Source organism: Pelophylax lessonae (genome assembly GCF_965119305.1).
Source record: "Pelophylax lessonae genome assembly, chromosome: 3".
In the NCBI taxonomy this organism is placed as follows: domain Eukaryota; kingdom Metazoa; phylum Chordata; class Amphibia; order Anura; family Ranidae; genus Pelophylax; species Pelophylax lessonae.
In genome coordinates this window covers 10,691,639-10,715,087 of record NC_138770.1, presented here as the reverse complement: position 1 = coordinate 10,715,087, position 23,449 = coordinate 10,691,639, and the positions used below count along the sequence as shown (strand labels likewise).

Sequence of the window (23,449 nt, the reverse complement as noted above, 5' to 3'; positions counted from 1 at the left end):
CCACCACATTGTGGTCAATAATCTGGTGTGAGACTTTTCCTCTTATAGACCTGGCTGTTGTTTTCACAGTCCTGCAGATAATTCTCCTTATAGTTGCGTCATTTTGTAGATTTGGTTACAAGCAAACTCAGACCCTTTGAGGAATTCCACACTAAGCTCCGTATTCCCAATAACCTCTTTACCTCTTATATTCAATGGAAGCATTTTTCTCCACCCTCTCTCCATCATTAGCTTTACACCGCCCAACCAAATTCAAACACATATGAATCCAAGGCCCACACCAACCACACCTCATATCCTCCATCTACAAACTATTATACCAGGTGCTCCCGGTTACTGAAAACCTTCACTTACACTATATTGCCAAAAGTATTGGGACGCCTGCCTTTACACACACATGAACTTTAATGGCATCCCAGTCTTAGTCTGTAGGGTTCAATATTGAGTTAGCTCCACCCTTTGCAGCTATAACAGCTTCAACTCTTCTAGGCCCAATGCAGTCAGGCAAGTACCGTTCTCCTGGCAACCACCAAACTCAGACATGTCCTTAGGATGGCCAAACAGCTCATGTTCTATCCAGAACTTTGAGGGTTCCTCTGACTTATTTCTATGGGGTGGTGGGTGGAGCCTCTTCTAGGCGATACTAGCGTGTTTTGAGAGATAGGACCCTTTTTGCATGGTTTTATCTGGATGTCTCTGAGCATATCACAATTTTTCTATATATTTGTCTTTGACATTTTTATCTGTCTTGTTTGCCTCAATAAAGTACCCAATTTTATTCACATCACACCCTTGTTTGAGCCATTTATGCAACTTCTCTTTTTACCCCTTTTTTTTCAATTATTGTTTCAGTTGCTTGGCTCACCGGTTATATACCGTTGGGTAGTGTAGATTTGTATTTAAATTTATGTCTGTCACATCCTCATGCTCTTGGATTCAGGGGCTTGGAGTTGATTTCCTGGTGTTCCTTCTCTCCTCCCCCTATCCCTTGGTTCTGTTGTAATACCTATATACCCTCTTCATGGTGTAATATCTATATACCCTCTTCATGGTGTAATATCTATATATACCCTCTTCATGGTGTAATATCAATATACCCTCTTCATGGTATAATATCTATATACCCTCTTCATGGTGTAATATCTATATATACCCTCTTCATGGTGTAATATCTATATATACCCTCTTCATGGTGTAATATCTATATATACCCTCTTCATGGTGTAATATCTATATACTTCTCTTCATGGTGTAATATCTATATACCCTCTTCATGGTGTAATATCTATATACCCTCTTCATGGTGTAATACCTATATACCCTCTTCATGGTGTAATATCTATATACCCTCTTCATGGTGTAATATCTATATACCCTCTTCATGGTGTAATATCTATATACCCTCTTCATGGTGTAATACCTATATACCCTCTTCATGGTGTAATATCTATATACCCTCTTCATGGTGTAATACCTATATACCCTCCTCATGGTGTAATATCTATATACCCTCTTCATGGTGTAATATCTATATACCCTCTTCATTGTGTAATATCTATATACCCTCTTCATGGTGTAATATCTATATACCCTCTTCATGGTGTAATATCTATATACTCTGTTCATGGTGTAATACCTATATACCCTCTTCATGGTGTAATACCTATATACCCTCTTCATGGTGTAATATCTATATACCCTCTTCATGGTGTAATATCTATATACTCTCTTCATTGCCTCTTTTGTGAAATACAATGGATGTAAATTCTTTATTTTTTGTAAATTCAATAAAAATAAAATTACAAAAAATAATTCCCAGCACCGCTCACCTCTCCTGTCAGCAGCTCCATCATCTTCTTGGTGACTTCTAGAATCTTCTGCATGTTGTGTCTCTCAGGTTTTAGGGAGTCACATGGAGGCACTGTGATGGTCATATGATCACCTGACTTCAGAGGAGGAAATCTCTGTATTGAGGAACCAATAGGAATATCATGTTAGAATCCCAGAATCCTCCTCACCTCTCCGGTCAGGTCTGTGTTTTATAATTAGAGATAAGAGTGATGTCATGTGACCTCCCATAATCCTCCTCACCTCTCCGGTCAGCAGGTAGATGATCTCCAGGGTGAGGTTTAGTATCTTCTCAGTCATGTGACTCCGGTCCTCCTCCATCCTCATTGGTCATGTGATCTATACAGGTTTCCCTGTAAACCAATAATTGATGAGAGAGAATGATGTGGACTGTACTGGTTGTACAATGTTAGGATGGGGATGTAGGGGGGATAATATGAGGGAAGAATGGACCCCGGTGGGATTACACAGAGGAACATTCAGTTTAGTGTTGTTTTGATCCAGAAGTCTCTTACCTTTGGCTTGACAGATCAAAGTCTTTTTTGCTAGTTTTTGATCTGCTGGTAAAGAGGGACAAATATGATTCTTTTTATGTCTAAACAAACCGCCCAACCCCCACACCTAATACAAGTCATATAAGTTGTTTAAAAAAAAGACTAATCGGGAAATAAGAATGAGGAGAATGTTCCGGCCCCGTAAGTGGGGAAATGTTCTGCCCCTGAAGGGGTTAATCTAGGTATCCACACTATATATGTGTGTATCATCATCTGCTGGAGATAAAAGACGTCACAGTGACTATGGAGGAAGAGGACGGACATGACGGGGGGGTTACTGGGTATAAATAGAAAATAAGATCTTATTACCTCCTCTGCTGTAACTTCCAGCAACGTCTCCTCTCTACTTCCTCCCAACTCACCTCTCACCCGGAATTCCTATTTATATCTGACATCACTTCCTGTCTGTATTCCATAGAGACTTCCTGTCTGGGTAGAAGTGATATCACCACCTTGTGGAGCTCAGAGAAACTGCAGCCCTGAGAACCGTCTGGTAGTGTGAACACGGCCTTGTGCTGTGTGTGTATGTACTGTATATCCTTCCCCTTTCTCTCCTCCCTGAGTGTGTATGAAGAGGCGGAGCTCCTGCTGGAACAGCGGTCGGAGGAGGAAGCCGAGTCTAGGAGGGAGACTGACAGAAAGTGCAACAGACTTGCAGGAGTGAGCGAGGAGGATCCAGTTCCTTTGCCATCGGAGGTGAGGAGAGTGTGAAGGATGTTTGTGACTCTGGTAGCTGAAAAGCTGGGAGTCATATTGCTCTGGTGAGTGGGGAAGCACTACTAAGGGGGCGCCCTCACCATCACACGTGAAACATAAAGTAAAAACGATCTAACACAGGAAGTTGAAAAAAAGCCTTGGTCATTGCTAGATCTATTGTGTCATGCCTTTTGTCTGTCCAGCGAATGTGGACTACAAGAAAATGGCCGTCCCATGCATTCTTATGGGGAACTAACAGAAAATGGCTGCCCATACATTTCCAATGGAAAATATTGAGCACAAATCTATAGCAAAATGGCGGCCCCCCGCGGCGCGCCATGTGGTCTTCAGGACCCAGTCCCAGGTCCCCTGGCCCCAGACAAGTGGCATCAGAAGGTCCTTAACAAAAGACCTCACCAGGACAGTCACCCCCCCCCCCCCCCCGCAGGAACACCGCAGCGGCCATACTATTACCGCCCCCCAAGGTAAGAACCTACTAGGGAAAGGGGGAGAATAACTGGGGGGGTGGGCTGGTATGTCCAAGAGGCCATGGGAACCAAGGGATCTCCCGAACGTCCAACCATTCCAAGGAGGGGGCCCACGTCCACCCCAAGATTGGGGTGACAGAATTATTCACCATACCACAGTACCAGGTGGGCGCCACTCCAATTAGACCACCTCTTGGTGTGGGGGTGCTGCCAGCCAGGGGGAACACTGCGACTCAGGGCGTTCCAGGTCATCATGTCCCAGTGAGACGGTCCACTCGCTGGGTCTTCCCCATCCATCGGGGCTCTGTCATGGCGAGGCCTAGTGCTGGACTATAACCTGTTCACGCTCGCTGGCCAGGCTGGATCTAGATTATCTTGTGCAAAACTGCAGCCGGCTGTTGCTTGTAGTTCTCCAGGAACTCTAAACCAGTAAATAAAAATTACATATGTAACAGGGTTTTTGGGACGCCCCCTAGTGTCTTTGGGGTCCCTAAACCTAGTTAACTCACTATGCCTGACAAGCGGGTCCTGAGCCTCCGCTATCTGGGAGCTGGGGTACATGTCTGCGGCAGTGCCTCCACCCAGTGGGGCATCCGGGGTAAAGATGTGGGGTCCCACTGGGAACATACTTGGTGCAATGAGACTGACACAGCCTAACTGGAACTAACTTTATATAGTAAGTAGCAAATGAACCAACATACATAGGAAAATACAATAGAGTAACGTAGATAACAATGCAATGTGGATTTTCCTCACCCACCCACTAGCACACCTGCGTCCCACCCCCTTATCTTCGCCCTAGTGGCCGTTGGTGCACATAGGAGAGTTGGGGCCCTTATAAGTCCTGTTTCGCAGAGTCACTGAAGCAGCCTGAAATGTGCAATGTCCACTCTGAACCTCAGAGTCTTTACTATGAGTGAGGAGACAGGTGCCCTGTGGTGATACAGGGAGAGGCTTGGCTTACCCTCACAATGCAATTAACCAGGTCAGTTCGCTGCAGTCTCCTCTTACTGGATTCACCAGACGTCTGGACTCAGTGCTTGTCCTTGCCAGCGGGCCTCTCTCTCAGCTGGTGTGGTCTTGGGTGAAGCAAGTTCTCTCAGCAGGGTTCTATCTCTGTGCTGCAGTCTTTCACGGCTAGTAGCCTGTCCTCTCTCTGGCTGAGCATGTGGTAACTTTTAGAAGTCTTCCAGGACCTCCTTCCTCAGAGCTGTGCCCGGAAGTCCTAACAGGACCTGCGATGATGCCACAATCATGAGACTGGAAAGGCAGCCAGTCATGTGATCAATGCTCAATGTTTTATTAACAGCATACTGAGTCCATCTGCCATCTACTGGGCATTTCAGATAATACAGCCTGTGTAACTCCACAGGGTTACACATATAACAAAAATTTCCCTTTTAAATAGCTAAGACCGAAATGCCAGCAGGGAATTAGGTCCTACTCCTAAACTAGGCAGAAACAAATGGAGGGCTGTAGCAGAGTATGTGGGGTTATGCCTGCAGGGACAGCCCCATAGGCGTGGTAAAGCTTTTTCCTGCCTATTCCTGATGGGAGAAGCATAACCCAATGGTCTAAGAAGATATGGAGCAACATCTGTTAATGAACGATAGAGAAATATTTCTATCCCCCTTGGTGGGAGTAGAGATGATCCCATCTATAAGAATTTACAGTACATACACACACAGCACAAGGCCGTGTTCACATTACTAGGTGTTTCTCAGGGCTGCAGTTCCTCTGATCTCCACAAGGTGATCTCACTTCTATTCAGACAGGAAGTCTCTATGAAATACAGACAGGAAGTGATTTCAGGTACACACAGGAAGTGATGTCAGATACAGACAGGAAGTTCCAGATGAAAGGTCAGTTGGGAGGAAGTAGAGAGGAGAGATTATTGGAAGTGGCTGCTGAGGAGGTAATAAGATCTTATTTTCTATTTACACCCAGTAACCCCCCCCCCCCCGTCATGTCCGTACTCTTTCTCCATAGTCACTGTGATGTATTTTATCTCCATATAGTGTGGAAACCTAGATTAACCCCTTCAGGGGGATCAGTTAATGAATAATATATCTACCTTCCAAAGCTGGCCATACATGGTTCAGTTTTATAGTTCAGCCAGCGGAATGAGAGAAAAAAAACTGAAGCGATTCCCCCATCCACACATCGGAGCACTATTGTATTCTGACAATGGGGGGAGCTCCTCCGCTCTCAAAATACACAGATTAGTGATGAAACTATCGGCTCACATGGAGTGACTTTTATCCGGCAGTGACTACACGTGGATGGAAATGTGACCGATCCCTGCTGAACCAGCTGAATTTCCATGTATATTTCCTTAAGGCGGAGTTCCACCCTGGATTTTTTTTTTTTAATACCCCCGGGACAGTCAGGGCTAGTGCATTCCACAATGGCTAGCCTCTGATCTGTCCCGGGTTGCACTTACCTGTTAGGACAAATACTTACCTTGCAAACGTCTTGTCCAGTGCTGCCATCTCAGATGTGGACAGCTTGAAGCCAGCGAGATCCCCTTCGGCGTCTTCTTCCGCCTTCTTTGGTCCCACGATGCTCTGCGCCGGCCCCGACGTCACTTCCGGGTCGCGCGCGTCATCCCTCTACAGCTTCTGGGCATGCCCAGAAGCTGTTTAGAAGGGGATGACGCGCGCGACCCGGAACTGACGTCGGGGCTGGTGCAGGCGCAATGATTCCTGGGAGCTATGACGTTCAGCTCCAAGGAATCATTGCAGAGCCAGGAAGTGACGACGGGCCGCGGCCGAGGAAGGAGGAAGAAGGAAGTAAGGTAAGTATTTTTTCTTCGCTACGAGGTAAGTAAAAAAAAAAAAAAATATGCGATTATCCATTTCTTTTTCAGGTGACCCGGAGCGAGAAGATGGAGGTAAGTATAAAAATAGGGTGGAACTCCACTTTAAGTGACTTCCTCCCCTCCCCCGCATCTCCTTCATTATGTAAGTCATGCTGAGATAATCTCCCATTGGCTGAGCAATATTCTCATTTGTCTCTGAGCTCCTTCTTGCTATTTCTCGTCCTGCCTGTTATTTCCTTGGATTGATTTTCTGTGTAGTGACCCCGGCTTCATTGCTTGGATGCGCTCGTCTGTTGCTTGTCCTGACCTTTATCCTGATTCCTGGATCTCCTCCTCATCTCTCCTCCATATCCTCTTACACAGCTTTTCTCCACACCTACAGTGACCCTGGGAGGTAGAAAGTTGGCACCAGCATGCAGCAAAATCCATCCCCACCATTAGGAGCTCCGGAGAAAATTGTCTGCTATTTTCACTCCATTCCTCCACACGTCACCTGCTCACATGAGAGATTACTTTCACACTTTACTGACAGATTTTTCTATCAGAGTTCACTCTTCAGTTTAGGAGAGGTAGGATGCACCCTGGAACAATGATTTAGTTTGCAAGGGAGCCTCATATAGAGGACTCTTAAATCTCTCCTTTCAAATGTCCCTCCCTTCAGAGTCTATATGTCCTATGACATCACACTGACCTCACAGCTCCCCCCCCCCCATGTCTCTCTCTTGGACAGAGGGGTGGCTGTGGACGTTGTATACTTGGACAGAGGGGTGGCTGTGGACGTCGAATACTTGGACAGAGGGATGGCTGTGGACGTTGTATACTTGGACAGAGGGATGGCTGTGGACGTAGTATACTTGGACAGAGGGGTGGCTGTGGATGTCGTATACTTGGACAGAGGGGTGGCTGTGGACATGGTATAATTGGACAGAGGGGTGGCTGTGGACGTGGTATACTTGGACAGAGGGGTGGCTGTGGACGTGGTATACTTGGACAGAGGGGTGGCTGTGGACGTAGTATACTTGGACAGAGGGGTGGCTGTGGACGTGGCATACTTGGACAGAGGGGTGGCTGTGGACGTAGTGATGTCACTTTTATTATATATTCAGAGTGGAAATCTGAGAGATTCTAAAGTTGAAGTTAAAGAAGAGATAAAAGAGGAGGATGATGAGGATGGGGTGATGGAGGAGTCAGAGTTTCTAAAAGAACACAAAGATCTGTATCAGGACACCATGGAGGAGTCATCCAGCTACAGAAACCCACCAGAGAGATGTCCCCGTCCTCTGTATTCCCGGGATTCCACACAGGAAGGTCACACCATCCCTCACCATCATCAGGTAGATGAGTGACAATTATTGGTAGTTCTGATTTATACACAGTATATTTGTTACAATGAATGTTTTATTATATATTCAGAGTGGAAACCTCGGGGATGATAATATTAATGTTAAAGAAGAGTATAAAGAGGAGGATGAGGAGTATGGAGTGATGGAGGAGTTTTCAGAAGGACACAAGGATATGATGGAGCCACCTAATACCAGGAACCCACCAGAGAGATGTCCCCGTCCTCTGTATTCCCAGGATTCCACACAGGAAGATCACACCACCTGTTATAAGGTTAGTGTGCGGAGCTTATAAAACACAGACTCATGGAGACAATGTGTGGATTGTTAATGTTATATTGCAATATTAAATCTTATATTTTACAGCTGATATTTCTCTAATTTTCTTGATTTAGAGTGGAGATCCAATCGATATAGAATTTGAGGTTAAAGCAGAAGAAGAAGAGACGTATATGAGGGATGATCAGCAGTCTATGGAGGAGGATGGAATAACGGGGACATTTATAGAGGAGGACACTCCTACAGAGATCAGAACAGGTGGGTCATTAATACTAAATACATTCCTCCACCCATACTGCTCACTGATTGGTCCAGAGTAGGGCGGGGACTGGGTGATATCAGCCTGTAATACCCTGGTCACTTTCCTGAGCTGTGTTCCCATCCTGTATTCCTTTATTTCTCTTGGATAATCTTCCTTCTCTGTGCTGCAGACACAATTTATGTCTCTAGACTGGATTTATGGAGATTCTGGGGTTCAGCTGGCAGCAAAATGTTAATTTCTCTTATGTCCTCTGACAGTCGCCGCCCCTCATATAGTCTTCACCAATGGGTATTGACCTCTTATCCACAGCAGTAAGCTAGGCGGAAGATTTTGTTAAAAACACAAAACTTTGCATAGACACACCTACAGGGGGCTGTCCCTCTGGTCCAATACCCCCGGCTAGCCTCATTCCCAATTCAGTTTGTCTTTTGCCTAGATAGGAGTAGGCAGCCTTTTTCTCTGTTTTATTACATTTTATTTTCTGCTAAGTGTGTTCTTCTTTGCACTAATAGCTTTTTATTTGTTCCTGCGCTTAGTTAGTCAGCGTTTGCGGAGCTGGGAATCGGACTGGTTATACTAGAGCCTTACGGAATCCCAGCCCGCCATCGAGCGTTTAGCAGGCTATGCGTACGCCCAGGCCTTGCAAACGACCTGTCCCTGTCCTCAGGGATAAAGCCCGCAAAGTGGCCACTTCGCTAGGATTTCTCAACTGCGGTACGCCGCGTGTTGCTAGAATCCTGTTTGGCTGACGGCACCCCCACCACCCGGGGTGGGAGGCTTCCCTTCGCAGAGTGGCACCCACGAATTGCATGGATCAGTGAGTACCCCCTCTGTCTATGCATTGTATGCCCGGGGGTGTGTGTGTGGGGCCTTCTCTCATGGGGATGGCAGTCTGTTAGAGTCTGTGTGATCCCCTCATGTCTGTCTGTGCGGTCCCTGTGTCTCCCTCAGTGTCCCTGCTTGGGCGCTATTTGCGGTAATGCCGCGCTGTGGGGGGGTTTGCGGGGGTCCCTGAGTCCCTCGGGAGTGTTTTGTGTCACTTTAGAAGTACAGACATGGAGGTGGGGGCTGCTGCGGTGTAAAACACGTGGGGCTGCCATTTTGGGTGTGGGCATGCTGTTCTGGCTTCATGTGTGGGCATTCAGCAGCCATTTTCCCTAGTGTATCCGCACCCTTTCGGGCGCCATCTTTAATGTGGGCAGTGTATGGTTTGGCGGCTATTTTCCCAGAGCCTCCCCATAGAGTTACATGGGCAACCATTTTTCCTTAGTCAGTTCCTGTTTGGGCCTCTAGCGGCGTGACATCACTTCCTTTCTGCAGTCGGATCGAGCTGGAAGCTGGTATAGTATAACTACACTTCTGGGGGGCTTTTCTATGCTGTTTTTTCTGGATCATGCCTTACTGGCAGCTATGTTACCTTGTATTTAGCGGCACATGCTGGTCCTCTTTGCGGCGGGGTCCGCCGCTGACTCTGATTTAAAGGGCCAGCGCCAGAAAATCTTTAAGTAGGTTTTTTTTTGTTTTTTTTTGGAGTCCCAGGGCAGCATGTTTCCCCCAGTGCTGGTGGAGGGTTTCAGGTATGCCTGAATCTTCTGTGCTAAGCTCCCTTCCTTTTGCACTTGCGACTTTAGCGTCTTAAGTGGCTCTGTTGATGTCTAAGCGGGCTTTTAGAAAAAGACCCAACCTGTGTCAGTCTATTTATCCTGAGCTAGATATGGTTGCCATGGACAGTGTACCCCCTGAAGGGTCTCAGTCCTCTCAGTCGGTGGGGAGGTGGAGGGGGTCGACTCCCCTTCCGGGTCGGCCAGTTCTGTTGTGGATACACTGCATTTAAAGGATGAGCCCCACCCGCCGGGTAAGCGGTCCTCCTTTGGAACCTGCAGAACCCAGAAAGCGGCTCAGGTATTCCCTGTTCCGCTGAGTTTCACGTAATGGTGAATGTACAATGGCGCAATTTAATCCACAATTTTGTGGTACCTACGTGGTTTCAGTACCACGGACGCCAGCCTGTTGGGCTTAGGTGGCGTTCTGGGCAAATTGTTTGCCCAGGGCACTTGGTTGGAGGAGGAATTCTCCCTACCGATACATGCCTTGGAACTGAGAACGATCAGACTCTGTTTGCTCCATTGGTGGGATCGTCTTCAGGGCCACCCTGTGCGGGTGCAGGCGGACAACACCACTGCGGTGGCGTACATCACTCACCAAAGGGGCACCAGAAGTGCCCGGGCGGCCAAGGAAGTGGCTGAGATTTTGCCTGGGGCCGAGACGCTGGTCTCGGCGCTTTCGGCAGTTCACTTTCCGGGTATGGAACACTGGCAGGCCGACTATCGGAGTCGCCAGACCCCGTCCAGGGGGAATGGCCTTGGACCTGAAGGTGTTTCACATGCTGTGTGCGCGATGGCGCGCCTCCTCTAAACAACCAGGTGGGAAGGCTCGTGGCAAGCGCGTGCGATCCTGTGACAGCCGCCTCGGACGCGCTGGTGGTGCCTTGGAATCAGTTTCGCCTGATTTACGCGATCCAGTTGTTGTCACGGTTCCTTCGCAGGTTGGTCTCGGAACCGAGGTTGGTGGTCCTGGGGGCCCAGACTGGCCATGCCGGTCTTGATTCGTGGACGTCATGCAAATGGTCGTCGAGCCTCCCTGGCGGCTCCCCTTACCAGGCGACCTGTTGTCTCAGGGGCTGTTCTTCCATCCTACTTTACAATCGCTGGCCTTGTCGGCGTGGCTGTTAAAAGCCAGATCTTGAGAGATCGGGGTTTCTCGTCGGAGATCACTCCTACCTTGCTTAGAGCTAGGAAGGCCTCGTCCGGTAAGATTTCTTATCGTACCTGAAAGGCTTGCTGCGCCTGGTGCAAATCGCAGGGTTTCCATCCTCACTACTTTTCGGTGGCAAGGGTGTTAGCCTTCCTGCAATCCAGTGTGGACCTAAGTCTTGCACTGTCCACTGTTGAGGGTCAGTTTTCTGCGCTGGCCATTCCGCACCTTTATCAAGGGGTGCGTCATTTGGCCCCCCCTCGGTGGGCGCCCTTAACCCCTTGGGACTTGAATTTGGTTCTGTCCATTTTGCAACGTCTTCCCTTTGAGAACATCCGGGAGATTCCTCTGCTTGCACTGTCACGGAAATTTGCCTTTCTGGTGACGATCACATCTGCTTTCAGTGTGTCGGAGTTGGTGGTCCTATCTTGCCGCTTCCCCTACCTGGTGGTTAATAGGGATAAGGTGGTCTTGCGACCTCATCAATCCTTCTCTCCGAAGGTGGTGTCTGATGTCCATCTCCATGAGGACATTGTTTTGCTTTCGCTTTGTGCTAATCCTACGCATCCTATGGAGTTTTGCCTTGCATTCCTTGGATGTTGTCAGGGCGATCAGGGTTACCTGTTGTCTACGGAATCCTTCTGAAAGTCGGATTCTCTTTTTTGTCCTTCCCGAGGGCCTCGGAAGGGTATGGCTGCGTCTGCGGCAACCATTCCTGTCTGGTTCAGATGGACGATTGTACAGGCTTATTCGCCCGGGGATCGGGTTCCGCCCTTCCCTGTCACAGCGCACTCTTCTGAGCAGAGGGTGCATTTTGGGACTTTCGCCATCAGGCGTCGGTGTCCCGGATGTGCAAAGCGGCGACCTGGTCGTCCCTGCACGCCTTTACAAAGTTTACAAACTTGATGTTTCGGCATCGGCAGATGCCTCCTTTGGCCGCAAAGTTCTATGTACGGCAGTACTTTGGGGAAGACATTGCATTTTTAGCCTGTCCCCTCCTGTGGGGGTTTTTTCCCCATGGTTATTTTACCTTCCTGGGGTGTTCGCTCCTGTTGAGCTTTCCTGTTACCCAGTGGGTTACCTTTTTGGTTCAGATAAGGTTCTTTTATCTGACCTTGGGTGCTTCGTTACCTTGAGACGGTTGCGTTTCCCACCCCTCATGTCTACACTGCTTTGGGACATCCCATTGGTGAAGACTATATGAGGGGCGGCGACTGTCAGAGGACGTAAGAGAAAACTGAATTTTTGTAAAATCTTACAGTAAAATTCCTTTCTCTGAGTCCTCTGACAGTCGCCGCCCCCACCCCTCTTTTTGGGGTTCATGGACTATCTACTGCTTGCTACCAAACTGAATTGGGAATCTGGCTACCCGGGGAGGTATTGGACCAGAGGGACAGCCCCCTGTAGGTGTGTCTATGCAAAGTTTTGTTTTTAACAAAATCTTCTGCCTAGCTTACTCCTGTGGATAAGAGGTCAATACCCATTGGTGAAGACTATATGAGGGGCGGCGACTGTCAGAGGACTCAGAGAAAGGAATTTTACGGTAAGATTTTACAAAAATTCAGTTTTTCACTATAGGTGCTATCAAACCTAGGACATGTGTTTTGGGTCTTCATACCCGGGTCTAGTAAGATCTCTGACAGAACAACCCTCCCGGGGTTACTTGCTCTGTTGTCTGCTGGCTATGCCGAGTGGAGGGATATGTCTGTATAGTCTCACACCCAAGTCACTGAGTGCAGTCTCAGGAGATGGGAGGCAGCGGTGTGGGACCTCTGCAGCTTGTCTCATGTAAACATTTAACCTTCCACTGATTCCTGAATACCAATATTATGAGTCCTGACCCTTACACTGTATAATTTATATTATAAATGTAAATGGTGGAAAGCTGTGAGAATGCCATCATCCCGGTCATAACATCCAAAAAATACCCTCCATAGGAGTAGGGACTATTATGGGCATATAAGACCAAATAAATTCCAAAAACATGGACTATAAAACAATATCCATTTTATTTTATACAGATTGAAAACTAGATTATAAAAGAATGTGGCTTGTGAACATTTGTGAGATAGCAGTTTACCGGTAAGATTACCAAGACCTCAACCAAAACATAATAATGAAATGAGACATCCGAGGGGTCTCGAAAATGAAAGTCGGAAATCTTCTTCGGGATGCTCATATGGTAGGTATAAAGGTATTCCGGCCATATACACTGCCTTCACATGGACAAGCCAAGGATCATAAAGACAAAAAATTGTGCTACCATGATGCTTAGGCTTAAGATAGAGGGCGCTGTGAGCCACAGGGGGCATCAAAATAGGACCAGGTATCCTCAGATGGATGTCATTTCACTAGTGACAGCAACACCACACTGCTAGATGGAACTGTCATCCAATGGTAAGTGTAATGCTGAATACAGAGCAGGCAGCTGAGGTCATGTAACATGAGTTTCCAGACCCACAGATTCATCAGGCTGGGTGGTGTCGCTGCAAAAGCACGGTGCCGTTCTGGCAGCTCAGCTGCACCACCAATCACTCTGCTCCAGCCTGTTGGTCTTGAAGTTCATGTTAGATGGTCACAATTCAGCCTCTCTTTCCAGCATGTTATTACACAAATGTTCACAGGCCACATTCTTTTATAGTCTAGTTTTTATTCTGTATGCAATAAAATGTATATTGTTTTATAATCCATGTTTTTGGAATTTGTTTTGTCTTATATATAATAGTCCCCACTCCATTGGAGGGTATTTTTTAATATATCATTTATATTTTATATTACATACTCCTGACCCCTGCACTATATACTCTTATGTTGTACATTACATACTCCTGACCCCTGCACTATATACTCTATGTTGTATATTACATACTCTATGTTGTACTTTACATACGTACTTCTGACCCCTGCACTATATACTCTATGTTGTACATTACATAGTCCTGACCCCTGCACTCTATACTCTATGTTGTACATTACATACCCCTGACCCCTGCACTATATACACTGTGTTGTATATTACATACCCCTGCACTGTATACTCTATGTTGTACATTATATACTCCTGACCCCTGCACTATATACTCTATGTTGTACATTACATACTCCTGACCCCTGCACTATATACTCTATGTTGTACATTACATACCCCTGACCCCTGCACTATATACTCTATGTTGTACATTACATAATCCTGACTTCTGTTCTCTCCCCTCTACCCACTGCTATATATACACATAATATGGATTCTCTTTTGATACACTCATTTTCTACCAGCTGGACATTTTATATCTGATGATTTGATTGGAGGACAGACTTTTACATGCTGATAATAATGTGATAACATCCTCCAACTTTGTAACCTTAAACAGCAAGTGATAATGAGGGAGGAGTCAAAAACCCAATGATGGTGGTCTTCAGGATCAGTCCAGTCTTTATATTGGTTGTCCTCCCCCCATCCTCACTCTCTGACCTCTGGTGGGGCTCAGCCCCGCTGTTATTCATGACTAAATCATGGACTAAATAGGGAAGTGCAGGACTTCTTGTGTTGGGAAGATGGCAATGAGTGATAGAGGGGGAGGGGACACTCGTCCCATAATACCCTCATCACTGTCACTCCTATAAAAGACAGTTCTCATTGTTTCCTCACTCTCTGACTAAGGTCTATGAATAAAGAAATGAACTGGTAGGAGATCAGAGGACCCATTTACTAGTTACCTTAAGGGGGGAATTGTAAGATCCTCAGAGACAAAGCTGTCTGATGTGGGCGGAGTCCTGGTTTAGGGGAACCAATCTGCTCATGTCTAGTAATACTCTTTGTATTTCTATTTTAGTAGATGGATGGGAGATGAGGAAAACCTCAGAGGATTGTCTCACTTTGTCTCCAGACTATGAAGTAGAAGATGAGGACATCACACAGTATAGTCCAGGAGAAAACCCGGCTACCTCAAATGTCCATCCGGCACCACACAGTGTAGATGGACGATCGTATTCCTCTTATCCTGAGGAACCTCAGACTGTGAGGGACAGTGCCGGACCATCGTATTCCTCTTATCCTGAGGAACCTCAGACTGTGAGGGACAGTGCCGGACCATCGTATTCCTCTTATCCTGAGGAACCTCAGACTGTGAGGGACGGTGCCGGACCATTGTATTCCTCTTATCCTGAGGATCCTCAGACTGTGAGGGACAGTGCCAGACCATCGTATTCCTCTTATCCTGAGGAACTTCAGACTGTGAGGGATGATGCCGTCCTTACAACAGCTAAGAGGTTCTCCTGTTCTGAGTGCGGGACGGGTTTCAGTTTTAAATCCAATCTTAATATGCATAAAAGATCTCACAGCGGTGAGAAGCTGTATTCCTGTCCTGAGTGCGGGAAATGTTTTTCACACAAGTCCTATCTTTACAAACATCAGAGATTGCACACGGGTGAGAAGCCGTATTCCTGTTCTGAGTGCGGAAAATGTTTTGCACAGAACTCCAGTCTTTACAGACATTAGAGATCTCACACGGGGGAGAAGCCACTTTCCTGTCCTGAGTGTGGGAAATGTTTTTCAGGGAAGTCCCATCTTTACAGACATCAGAAATTGCACACGGGGGAAAAGCCATATTCCTGTTCTGAGTGTGGGAAATGTTTTTTAGAGAAGTCCACTCTTTCCGTGCATCAGAGATTGCACACTGATGAGAAGCCATATTCCTGTCCTGAGTGTGGGAAATGTTTTGCACAGAAGTCCACTCTTTCCACACATCAGAGATTTCACACGGGTGAGAAGCCGTATTCCTGTCCTGAGTGCGGGAAATGTTTTGCACAGAAGTCTAGTCTTAAGAATCATCAGAGATCACACTGGTGAGAAGCCGTATTCCTGTCCTGAGTGTGGGAAATGTTTTGCACAGAAGTCCAATCTTTCCACACATCAGAGATTGCACACGGGTGAGAAGCCGTATTCCTGTCCTGAGTGCGGGAAATGTTTTTCACACAAGTCCGAGCTTTCCAAACATCAGAGATTGCACACGGGTGAGAAGCCTTATTCCTGTCCTGAGTGCGGGAAATGTTTTGCACATAAGTCTAGTCTTAAGAATCATCAGAGATCACACACTGGTGAGAAGCCGTATTCCTGTCCTGAGTGCGGGAAATATTTTGCACAGAAGTCCACTCTTTACAGACATCAGAGATCTCACACAGGGGAGAAGCCACTTTCCTGCCATGAGTGAGGGAATTCGTCCTCACTAGTCCTGTCTTCCTGTACATCAGGGATCCCACACAACCCTGGAGGTGTATTAGTGCCTTGAGTGCGGGAAATGTCTTCTATATGAATGTTGGTGGACATGTGGGGAAGAAGCACACCCTGATATACACCTCAGATATACTCCATGGCTGATCTTCATCATGTGAGAAACACTTCATAAGGAGATCAGAGATCACCAAAGACATGGATGAAGTGTTGTACCGTGTTGGCCATTGATAGCAGGAGAAAAATAAAAATGGAGTCCTTACCTTTCATTGGCTGAGTACATTTTGTGCGGGAAGATTTCACAAACACTTACAGGTCTGGTTGTTAAAAATGTGTTCATGAAATTTGACCGGCATTCCCCCAGTCATAGTGAATTGGGATTTCCTATAATGGTCAGTTTCATCTAGTGGCCATAATGTGCTTTCCTGACAGATGTCCATGGCAGCATACCTTTGGGTAGCCCCGCCCTCATTCCTCCCCCATAAGACCCCACCCCATAAATGTTCAGGATAAGCCAAAGGTCATGTTTTTTTTTTTGTCCTCCTCACTTATAGGACCATTTTTGTATGAAGTTTTCCTACCTATTGGAAGTATTGGTGGGCGGGTCTCGTGCTGGGCAGCTGTGTGGGATGTCAGGAGCTTCCTTTGGTATCCAGAAGTCTTCCAGGATGTCCCAAGCTATCAGCGGGGTAGTGTTATGGCACACATATATAGAGGGTCCATGCCTGGAGAGTGGGCCCTGCCATCGGTGGCCATTTGCATTGGCTGGGAGCCCAGCTGTTAGCGGGTGGCCATTAAGTGTTAGACACGTGAAATACGTTTCGGTGCGAATACAAATTCAGACAAATTTCTAGTTATTCCTAGATTGGGATGTATCCAAATCTCCAAATGAAATTGTAATGAACTTCATTGAAATCTGTTAGAAATTGTACAAACGAAACAAATTTTAACAAATTCCATCTTTTCAGAACAATTCGAATTTGAATCAGTCAAAAAAAATGATCGACCGATGCAAATTCTGTATGAAGAAATAGCTGTTTGTTATGCAGCAAGCCAGGAAGCCGGCCGCCCGCATCCTTACCAACCATGACTCATCAGCTGTCAGCGGGCTTCCCCACTGACAGATGAATGTAAAGAAAAGAATGCCGGCATTGCCCAGCATTAGAAGAAAATGGGGTTTATTAAAAAATAACTACTGCAGGTTCCTCCAGCATTTGACATTTCTTACATAAGTAAGGGGCGGAGTCACCTGTCTACGTCACCTGGTGGCACTGCCCCCTTCTGAAATCATGGACCGGTGCATGCTGGGTCCCTGATGTCAGAAGGGGCGGTGCCACCAGGTGATGTAGACAGGTGGCCCCGCCCCTTACCTATATAAAAGATGTGAAACAGGGAGCCTGCAGTAGGCAGAGGGTCTCCATGACGGCGAAAGCGTCTTTTTTTTAAATTTATTCTTTCAAGTACGTTGGGCATTGTGATTGATGACGGATCTACATCAGGGGACGCTGAAGATGTACAGACAGTTTTCTCTTAAAATTAACAGACTCGATATTAGTGTTTCATACACATAGAACATAATCTGTATTTATGTACATCATAATAATACAAACATGGCTTACTAGCACACGGCCTTCCTTCCAACCCCCAACAAATTAACCCGACCTGGGGCTGACACAGAGGAGAAAAATCAGACCAAAATGTTTTGTATATACAGGTATCTGTCCTGATGATCCTAGGTACGAAATAAAATATAAAATATCACAAAAGTAAGTACACCCTCTCATTTTTGTAAATACTTTATTCTATCTTTTCATGTGACAACACTGAAGAAATGACACTTTGCTACAATGTAAAGTAGTGAGTGTACAGCTTGTATAACAGTGTAAATTTGCTTTCCCCTCAAAATAACTCAACACACAGCCATTAATGTCTAAACCGCTGGCAACAAAAGGGAATACAGCACTAAGAGAAAATGTCCAAATTGGGCCCAATTAGCCATTTTCCCTCCTCGGTGTCATGTGATTCATTAGTGTTACAAGATCTAAGGTGTGAATGGGGAGCAGGTGTGTTAAATTTGGTGTTATCACTCTCACTTTCTCGTACTGATCACTGGAAGTTCAACATGGCACCTCATGGCAAAGAACTCTCTGAGGATCTGAAGAAAGAATTGTTGCTCTACATAAAGATGGCCTAGGCTATAAGAAGATTGCCAAGACATTGAAACTGAGCTGCAGCATGGTGGCCAAGACCATACAGCGGTTTAACAGGGCAGATTACACTCAGAACAGGCCTCGCCATGATCGAACAAAGAAGTTAAGTGCACATGCTCAGCATCATTAACAGTGATTGTCTTTGGAAAATAGACATACGAGTGCTGCCAGCATTGCTGCAGAGGTTGAAGGGGTGGGGGGTCAGCCTGTCAGTGCTCAGACCATACAGTGCACACTGCATCAAATTGGTCTGCATGGCTGTCGTCCCAGAAGGAAACCTCTTCTAAAGATGATGCATAAGAAAGCCTGCAAACAGTTTGCTGAAGACAAGCAGACTAAGGACATGGATTACTGGAACCATCTCCTGTGCTCTGATGAGACCAAGATAAACTTATTTTTTTCAGATGGTGTAAAGCATGTGTGGCGGCAACCAGGCAGTGCTAGAAAATAATGGTGGCCACACAAAATATTGACTTTTGGTCATTTTTGGCACTTTAACCTAGGGACGTACTCACTTTTGTTGCCAGTGGTTTAGACAATAATGGCTGTGTGTTGAGTTATTTTGAAGAGACATCAAATTTGAGGTGCTCACTATGGCACTTGGTGCAATGTGTTGAGTTAGCCACAGGGTGCTATACAGGTCCAGGGATGTAGTTCATCACTATGGAACTTCATACCTATGGAACCCAGTCCCCGAGGACCTCTTCGGGGGTATGTCCACTATGACAATTAAAGCATGGAACTTATATACAGTCCAGTATTCAGGACAGATAAGACAGGGTCACCCTGTAACTTTGACCATTATTCTATAAAACATTACTAAGTCTGGAATGTATTCCCCTTACGGCGTAAGCTTTTCAAACTTTGCGCTAAAATTCAGAGCTCAGTCTCAGGTGATCACACCACTGGTCACACCCTTTAATGCCACTTCCATCTAGAACCGTGATAAGCTACTCAGGTGCCCTTTCACCACTCGTTGCCGGACAGTCAACACCTGGGTTACCGCGTACTCCTTTCAGACACACTGCACCCTATCTCCTGCACCCTATTACATGAGTACCCCACAGGGGAATACCCTCACTTATAGCTATGGTGGAGACCAGGAGAAAGGGAGCCAATTCTAAATCAGAGAAGATTGGCTCTGCCAAAGGTCCGCTCAATACTCAGCCTTGGAGTGACAATGTGTCTCTTGTACCGGAGTAGGAAGCAGTTTTACCACCAATGTCTGTATCCGGTTCTAGCTCTATCTCAGGCACACAACATGTGTCCTACCTGACGAAAGCAGAATTTTCTTTCGCCTTTTTCTCTATGGTGGTTAAGCTAGAAGGTCATTCTAGAAGAGTGGTGCAAATTGAACAGAAGGACAGAGCAGCAGAATGTCTTAGTGGTCATCACTTTGCAGCACTGGGTTGCTCAGTTCAAACCCCAACTGGGACACTTCTACCTGCATTGCAGGATGTCAGATTAGACATTTATGAACAGGAGGAGGTTTTCCAGCATAATAAGCAGGGATATTTTTCAGCAGCAATGCGGGGGAATGCAGTTAGGACACCTCTAGCACTGACTGTATGTAATGGCAAGGGGTGCTGGAGTGTGCTGCAGGGTCTATTGATGCCCGCTGCTGGGGGGTCTATTCTAGATGGAGGGGATCTATTTTGGCAGGGGGGTCTTTTGTTGCTGGTGGAGGACCTACTATTGCTGGGGGTGGGGGGGGGTGGGTCTTACATTTCTGGGAGGTCAGTTGTTGCTGGGTGAGATCTACTGTTGAGGGAGAGGTCTGTTGTTGCAGGCTGATGGAGAGTCTATTGGTGCTGGCTGTGCAGAGATCTTTTGTTGCAGCCAGGAGTCTATTGTTGCTAGGGGGGATTTTGTTACAGGTGCTTCATTGTTGTTAGGGAAACTATTGATACTGGTGGGGGTCTTTATTGTTACTGGCTGCAGGGAATCTATTTTACAGTTTTTCTTGTTATCATTAACAAATCCCATACAAATTACTTCGCACCACAAAATGATACCTGGTTCAGTATTGTCAAAAAGGGCAGTACTGGGAGGTGGGTAGGGGATGAAACCAAGAAATGGTGCTTGGAGGTGGGTAGAGGGTGGAACCAAGTAATGGTGCTTGGAGGTGGGTAGAGGGTGGAACCAAGTAATGGTGCTCGGAGGTGGGTAGAGGGAGGAACCAAGGAATGGTGCTCACAGGTGGGTAGGGGTGGAACCAAGGAATGGTGCTCAGAGGTGGGTAGAGGTGGAACCAAGGAATGGTGCTCGGAGGTGGGTAGAGGGTGGAACCAAGGAATGGTGCTCGGAGGTGGGTAGAGGGTGGAACCAAGGAATGGTGCTCAGAGGTGGGTAGAGGGCGGAACCAAGGAATGGTGCTCAGAGGTGGGTAGGGGGATGGAACCAAGGAATGGTGTCCGGAGGTGGGTAGGGGGTGGAACCTAGGAATAATGCTCAGAGGTGGGTAGGGGCAAAGAAAGGGGGAGTTCCTGCACCTATTCTCTGAGAAAACAAGCCCTGATAATGAGTCCCCTATTTGCTTGATGTGGCCTTCATGAGCTTAGCCATATGAGTTGTCATTGGAGGATGCTGTGTCCCTAAAGGGTATACTCAATCATGATAATTGGATGTGTCCTTGGGGGGTTGCAGCATCTTCTGATGGTAACTTCATGTGTTTGTCTTGTTCTTCGGGGGTATATCTGTCTGCAGGTGCAGCCTGTGAACCTGCGTTAACCCTTGCCTCTCTTCCAATGCAATGGAAGCTGGAATGAAAAATATTGATTCTATCCTAAAAAATAATAGAGTAATGGTCAGAGGTACAGGGTGACCCTGTCTTATCTGTCTAAAATAGTGGACTGTATATAAATTCCATGCTTTACCACCAATGTCCGTTTCTGGTTCTAGCTCTTTCTCAGACACACAACATGTGGGCTACCTGACCAAAGCAGAATTTTCTGTCGCCATTCCTTGGACAGATTACGTCTTAATACGGCCATCTTTGTCCAGAGCTCCAAAACTCCCCGCCTCTTCTCCCGATCCAGCTTCCCAACCGGAGTCAGATCCCGATATGCCAGTCCTAGAGGATGCAGAGACAGGAGGGAATGGAAAGGATATGGATGCCGTACTGGAGGAAGGTGCAGAGGATTTCTCTCCCCCACATTGTGATTATAATGAAGAAGGACCTTCACACAACATGCTTGCTAACGTTGAAAAGTTAATTTCCTGTGTCTGCAAAATCCTTGACATTATACCAATGAGAAGAAGATTGGGATTCTGGCACTCCAAATGGTTTATGTCTCTACAAATAAGCGGATGCTTAGGGGGGCGCAGACATTATTCTCCTGTATTAAACCACTTCCCGCCCAACCACCTCATATGACGTCATGGACTTTGAGTGAAGATATCGGGATGATGGGTGGAGCTACAGGCATCATTCACATATCTTCTTTTTCTGCCGGTGATTCGCACCATAAAAACCAATCATATGGGCTGTTCAGCCGCTTGATTGTTTTTACAGGTGCCACTCTCCAGAAAGTAAAAAATATATATATATATATATTTTTTTTTTTCAAAGGTGTCATCATTTTTTGTTTATAGCGCAAAAAATAAAAACCGCAGAGGTGATTAAATACCCCCAAAAGAAATCTCTATTTGTAGGAAAAAAAGGACTTTGATTTTATTTGGGTACAGCGTTGCACGACCACGCAATTTTCAGTTAACTTAACGCAGTGCCGTATCACAAAAAATGGCCTGGTCATGAAGGGGGGTAAATCTTCCAGGGCTGAACTTGTTAACTGACAATTGCGCGGCCGTGCGATGCTGTACCCAAATAAAATTGTTGTCCTTTTTTCCCACAAATAGAGATTTGTTTTGGTGGTATTTGATCTCCTCTGAGGTTTCAAAGTTTTGCGCTATAAGCAAAAAAGAAAACAATATTTTTTACTTTCTGCTATAAAACATCCAATAAAAATGTACAAAAATCAAATTTCTTCATCAATTTATGCCAATATGTATTCTACTACAGGTTTTTGTTTAAAATAAATCTCAATAAGCGTATTTTAATTGGTTTGAGCAAAAGTTATCTCATCTATAAACTATGGGATATTTTTATGGAATTTTTTTTTTTCTAGTAATAGTGGCGATCGGTGACTTACAGCGGGACTTTATTGCGGCGGGCAAATCAGACACTAACTGACACTTTGTGGGAACCAGTGACACCAATACAGTGATCAGTGCTAAAAATATGCACTGTCACTGTACTAATGACACTGGCTGGGAAGGGGTTAACATCAGGGGCGATCAAAGGGATAAATGTGTGCCTAGCCAGTGCTTCTGTATTGGGGGAGGTGCTTTTACTAGGGGAAGGCATGGATCAGTGCCTCTGCTTTGCAGGAACACAGGATCTATGCCTTCCCTACTGACAGAACGGCAATCTGCCTTGTTTACATAGACGGATTGCCATTCTGCCTGTGTACCGAACGATCAGCGGGTGCCGGCGGACATCGCGTCTGCGGGACCTGCTGTGTAGAATCACAGTGGTAGGGAGCCGCCGGCAGAGCGCACTTGCGCACACTACCTGGAAGTGCAGGATCACGTCTATATACGGGGTTCTGAGCAGCACGGCTGCCCTGTAGCAATAAAACTACTATAGGGAGGTCGGAAAGTAGTAAAGACTTTTTTCTTTCACACCCCCAAATTTTGAGTCCCCCAAAATTGCATTCCAGACTCTGAATACTCTGGTTTGCGCAAATTTTTTTGCGTTTTTCAATCAAAATAAATGGATTTTTGTAAAATCTTACCGTAAAATCCTTTTCTCTTAGCTCATTGACAGACGTAGTCCTCGGTGATACAGCACCTTCGGGTTATGTTGCCTCCACAGGAGCAGGACTAGACAGGAAATTAAAATGCTCTGGCCACACCCTAGGGGCAGTCCCAGAGGGTATATCCTCTCTCTCTGCCTCAGCAAATCAGTT

The 23,449-nt window shown here is 46.2% G+C and overlaps 2 protein-coding genes and 1 pseudogene across 3 annotated transcripts in view; 2 read left to right on the top strand and 1 right to left on the bottom strand.

Annotated features, from left to right (window-relative positions):
• The window catches only part of LOC309550706 (uncharacterized protein), a 1,733,163-nt gene extending 1,730,825 nt beyond the window's left edge, over positions 1-2,338 (bottom strand). The window contains exons 1-3 of the mRNA XM_082251040.1: positions 2,318-2,338; positions 2,092-2,201; positions 1,830-1,964 (exon numbers count right to left, since the gene is read on the bottom strand). Coding sequence (XP_082107166.1) covers positions 1,830-1,964; positions 2,092-2,175 — 219 coding nt within the window. The 5' untranslated portion in view covers positions 2,176-2,201; positions 2,318-2,338. The remainder of the gene's footprint in view (positions 1-1,829; positions 1,965-2,091; positions 2,202-2,317) is intronic.
• Positions 1-23,449, top strand: part of LOC309550692 (uncharacterized protein) — a 388,598-nt gene that overhangs the window by 305,452 nt on the left and 59,697 nt on the right. The window lies entirely within an intron of this gene.
• Positions 1-23,449, top strand: part of LOC309548708 — a 34,206-nt pseudogene that overhangs the window by 2,865 nt on the left and 7,892 nt on the right. The window contains exons 2-6 of the transcript in view: positions 7,516-7,741; positions 8,143-8,284; positions 14,873-15,111; positions 15,766-16,161; positions 21,381-21,597. The product of the transcript in view is annotated as an uncharacterized misc_RNA (transcript). The remainder of the gene's footprint in view (positions 1-7,515; positions 7,742-8,142; positions 8,285-14,872; positions 15,112-15,765; positions 16,162-21,380; positions 21,598-23,449) is intronic.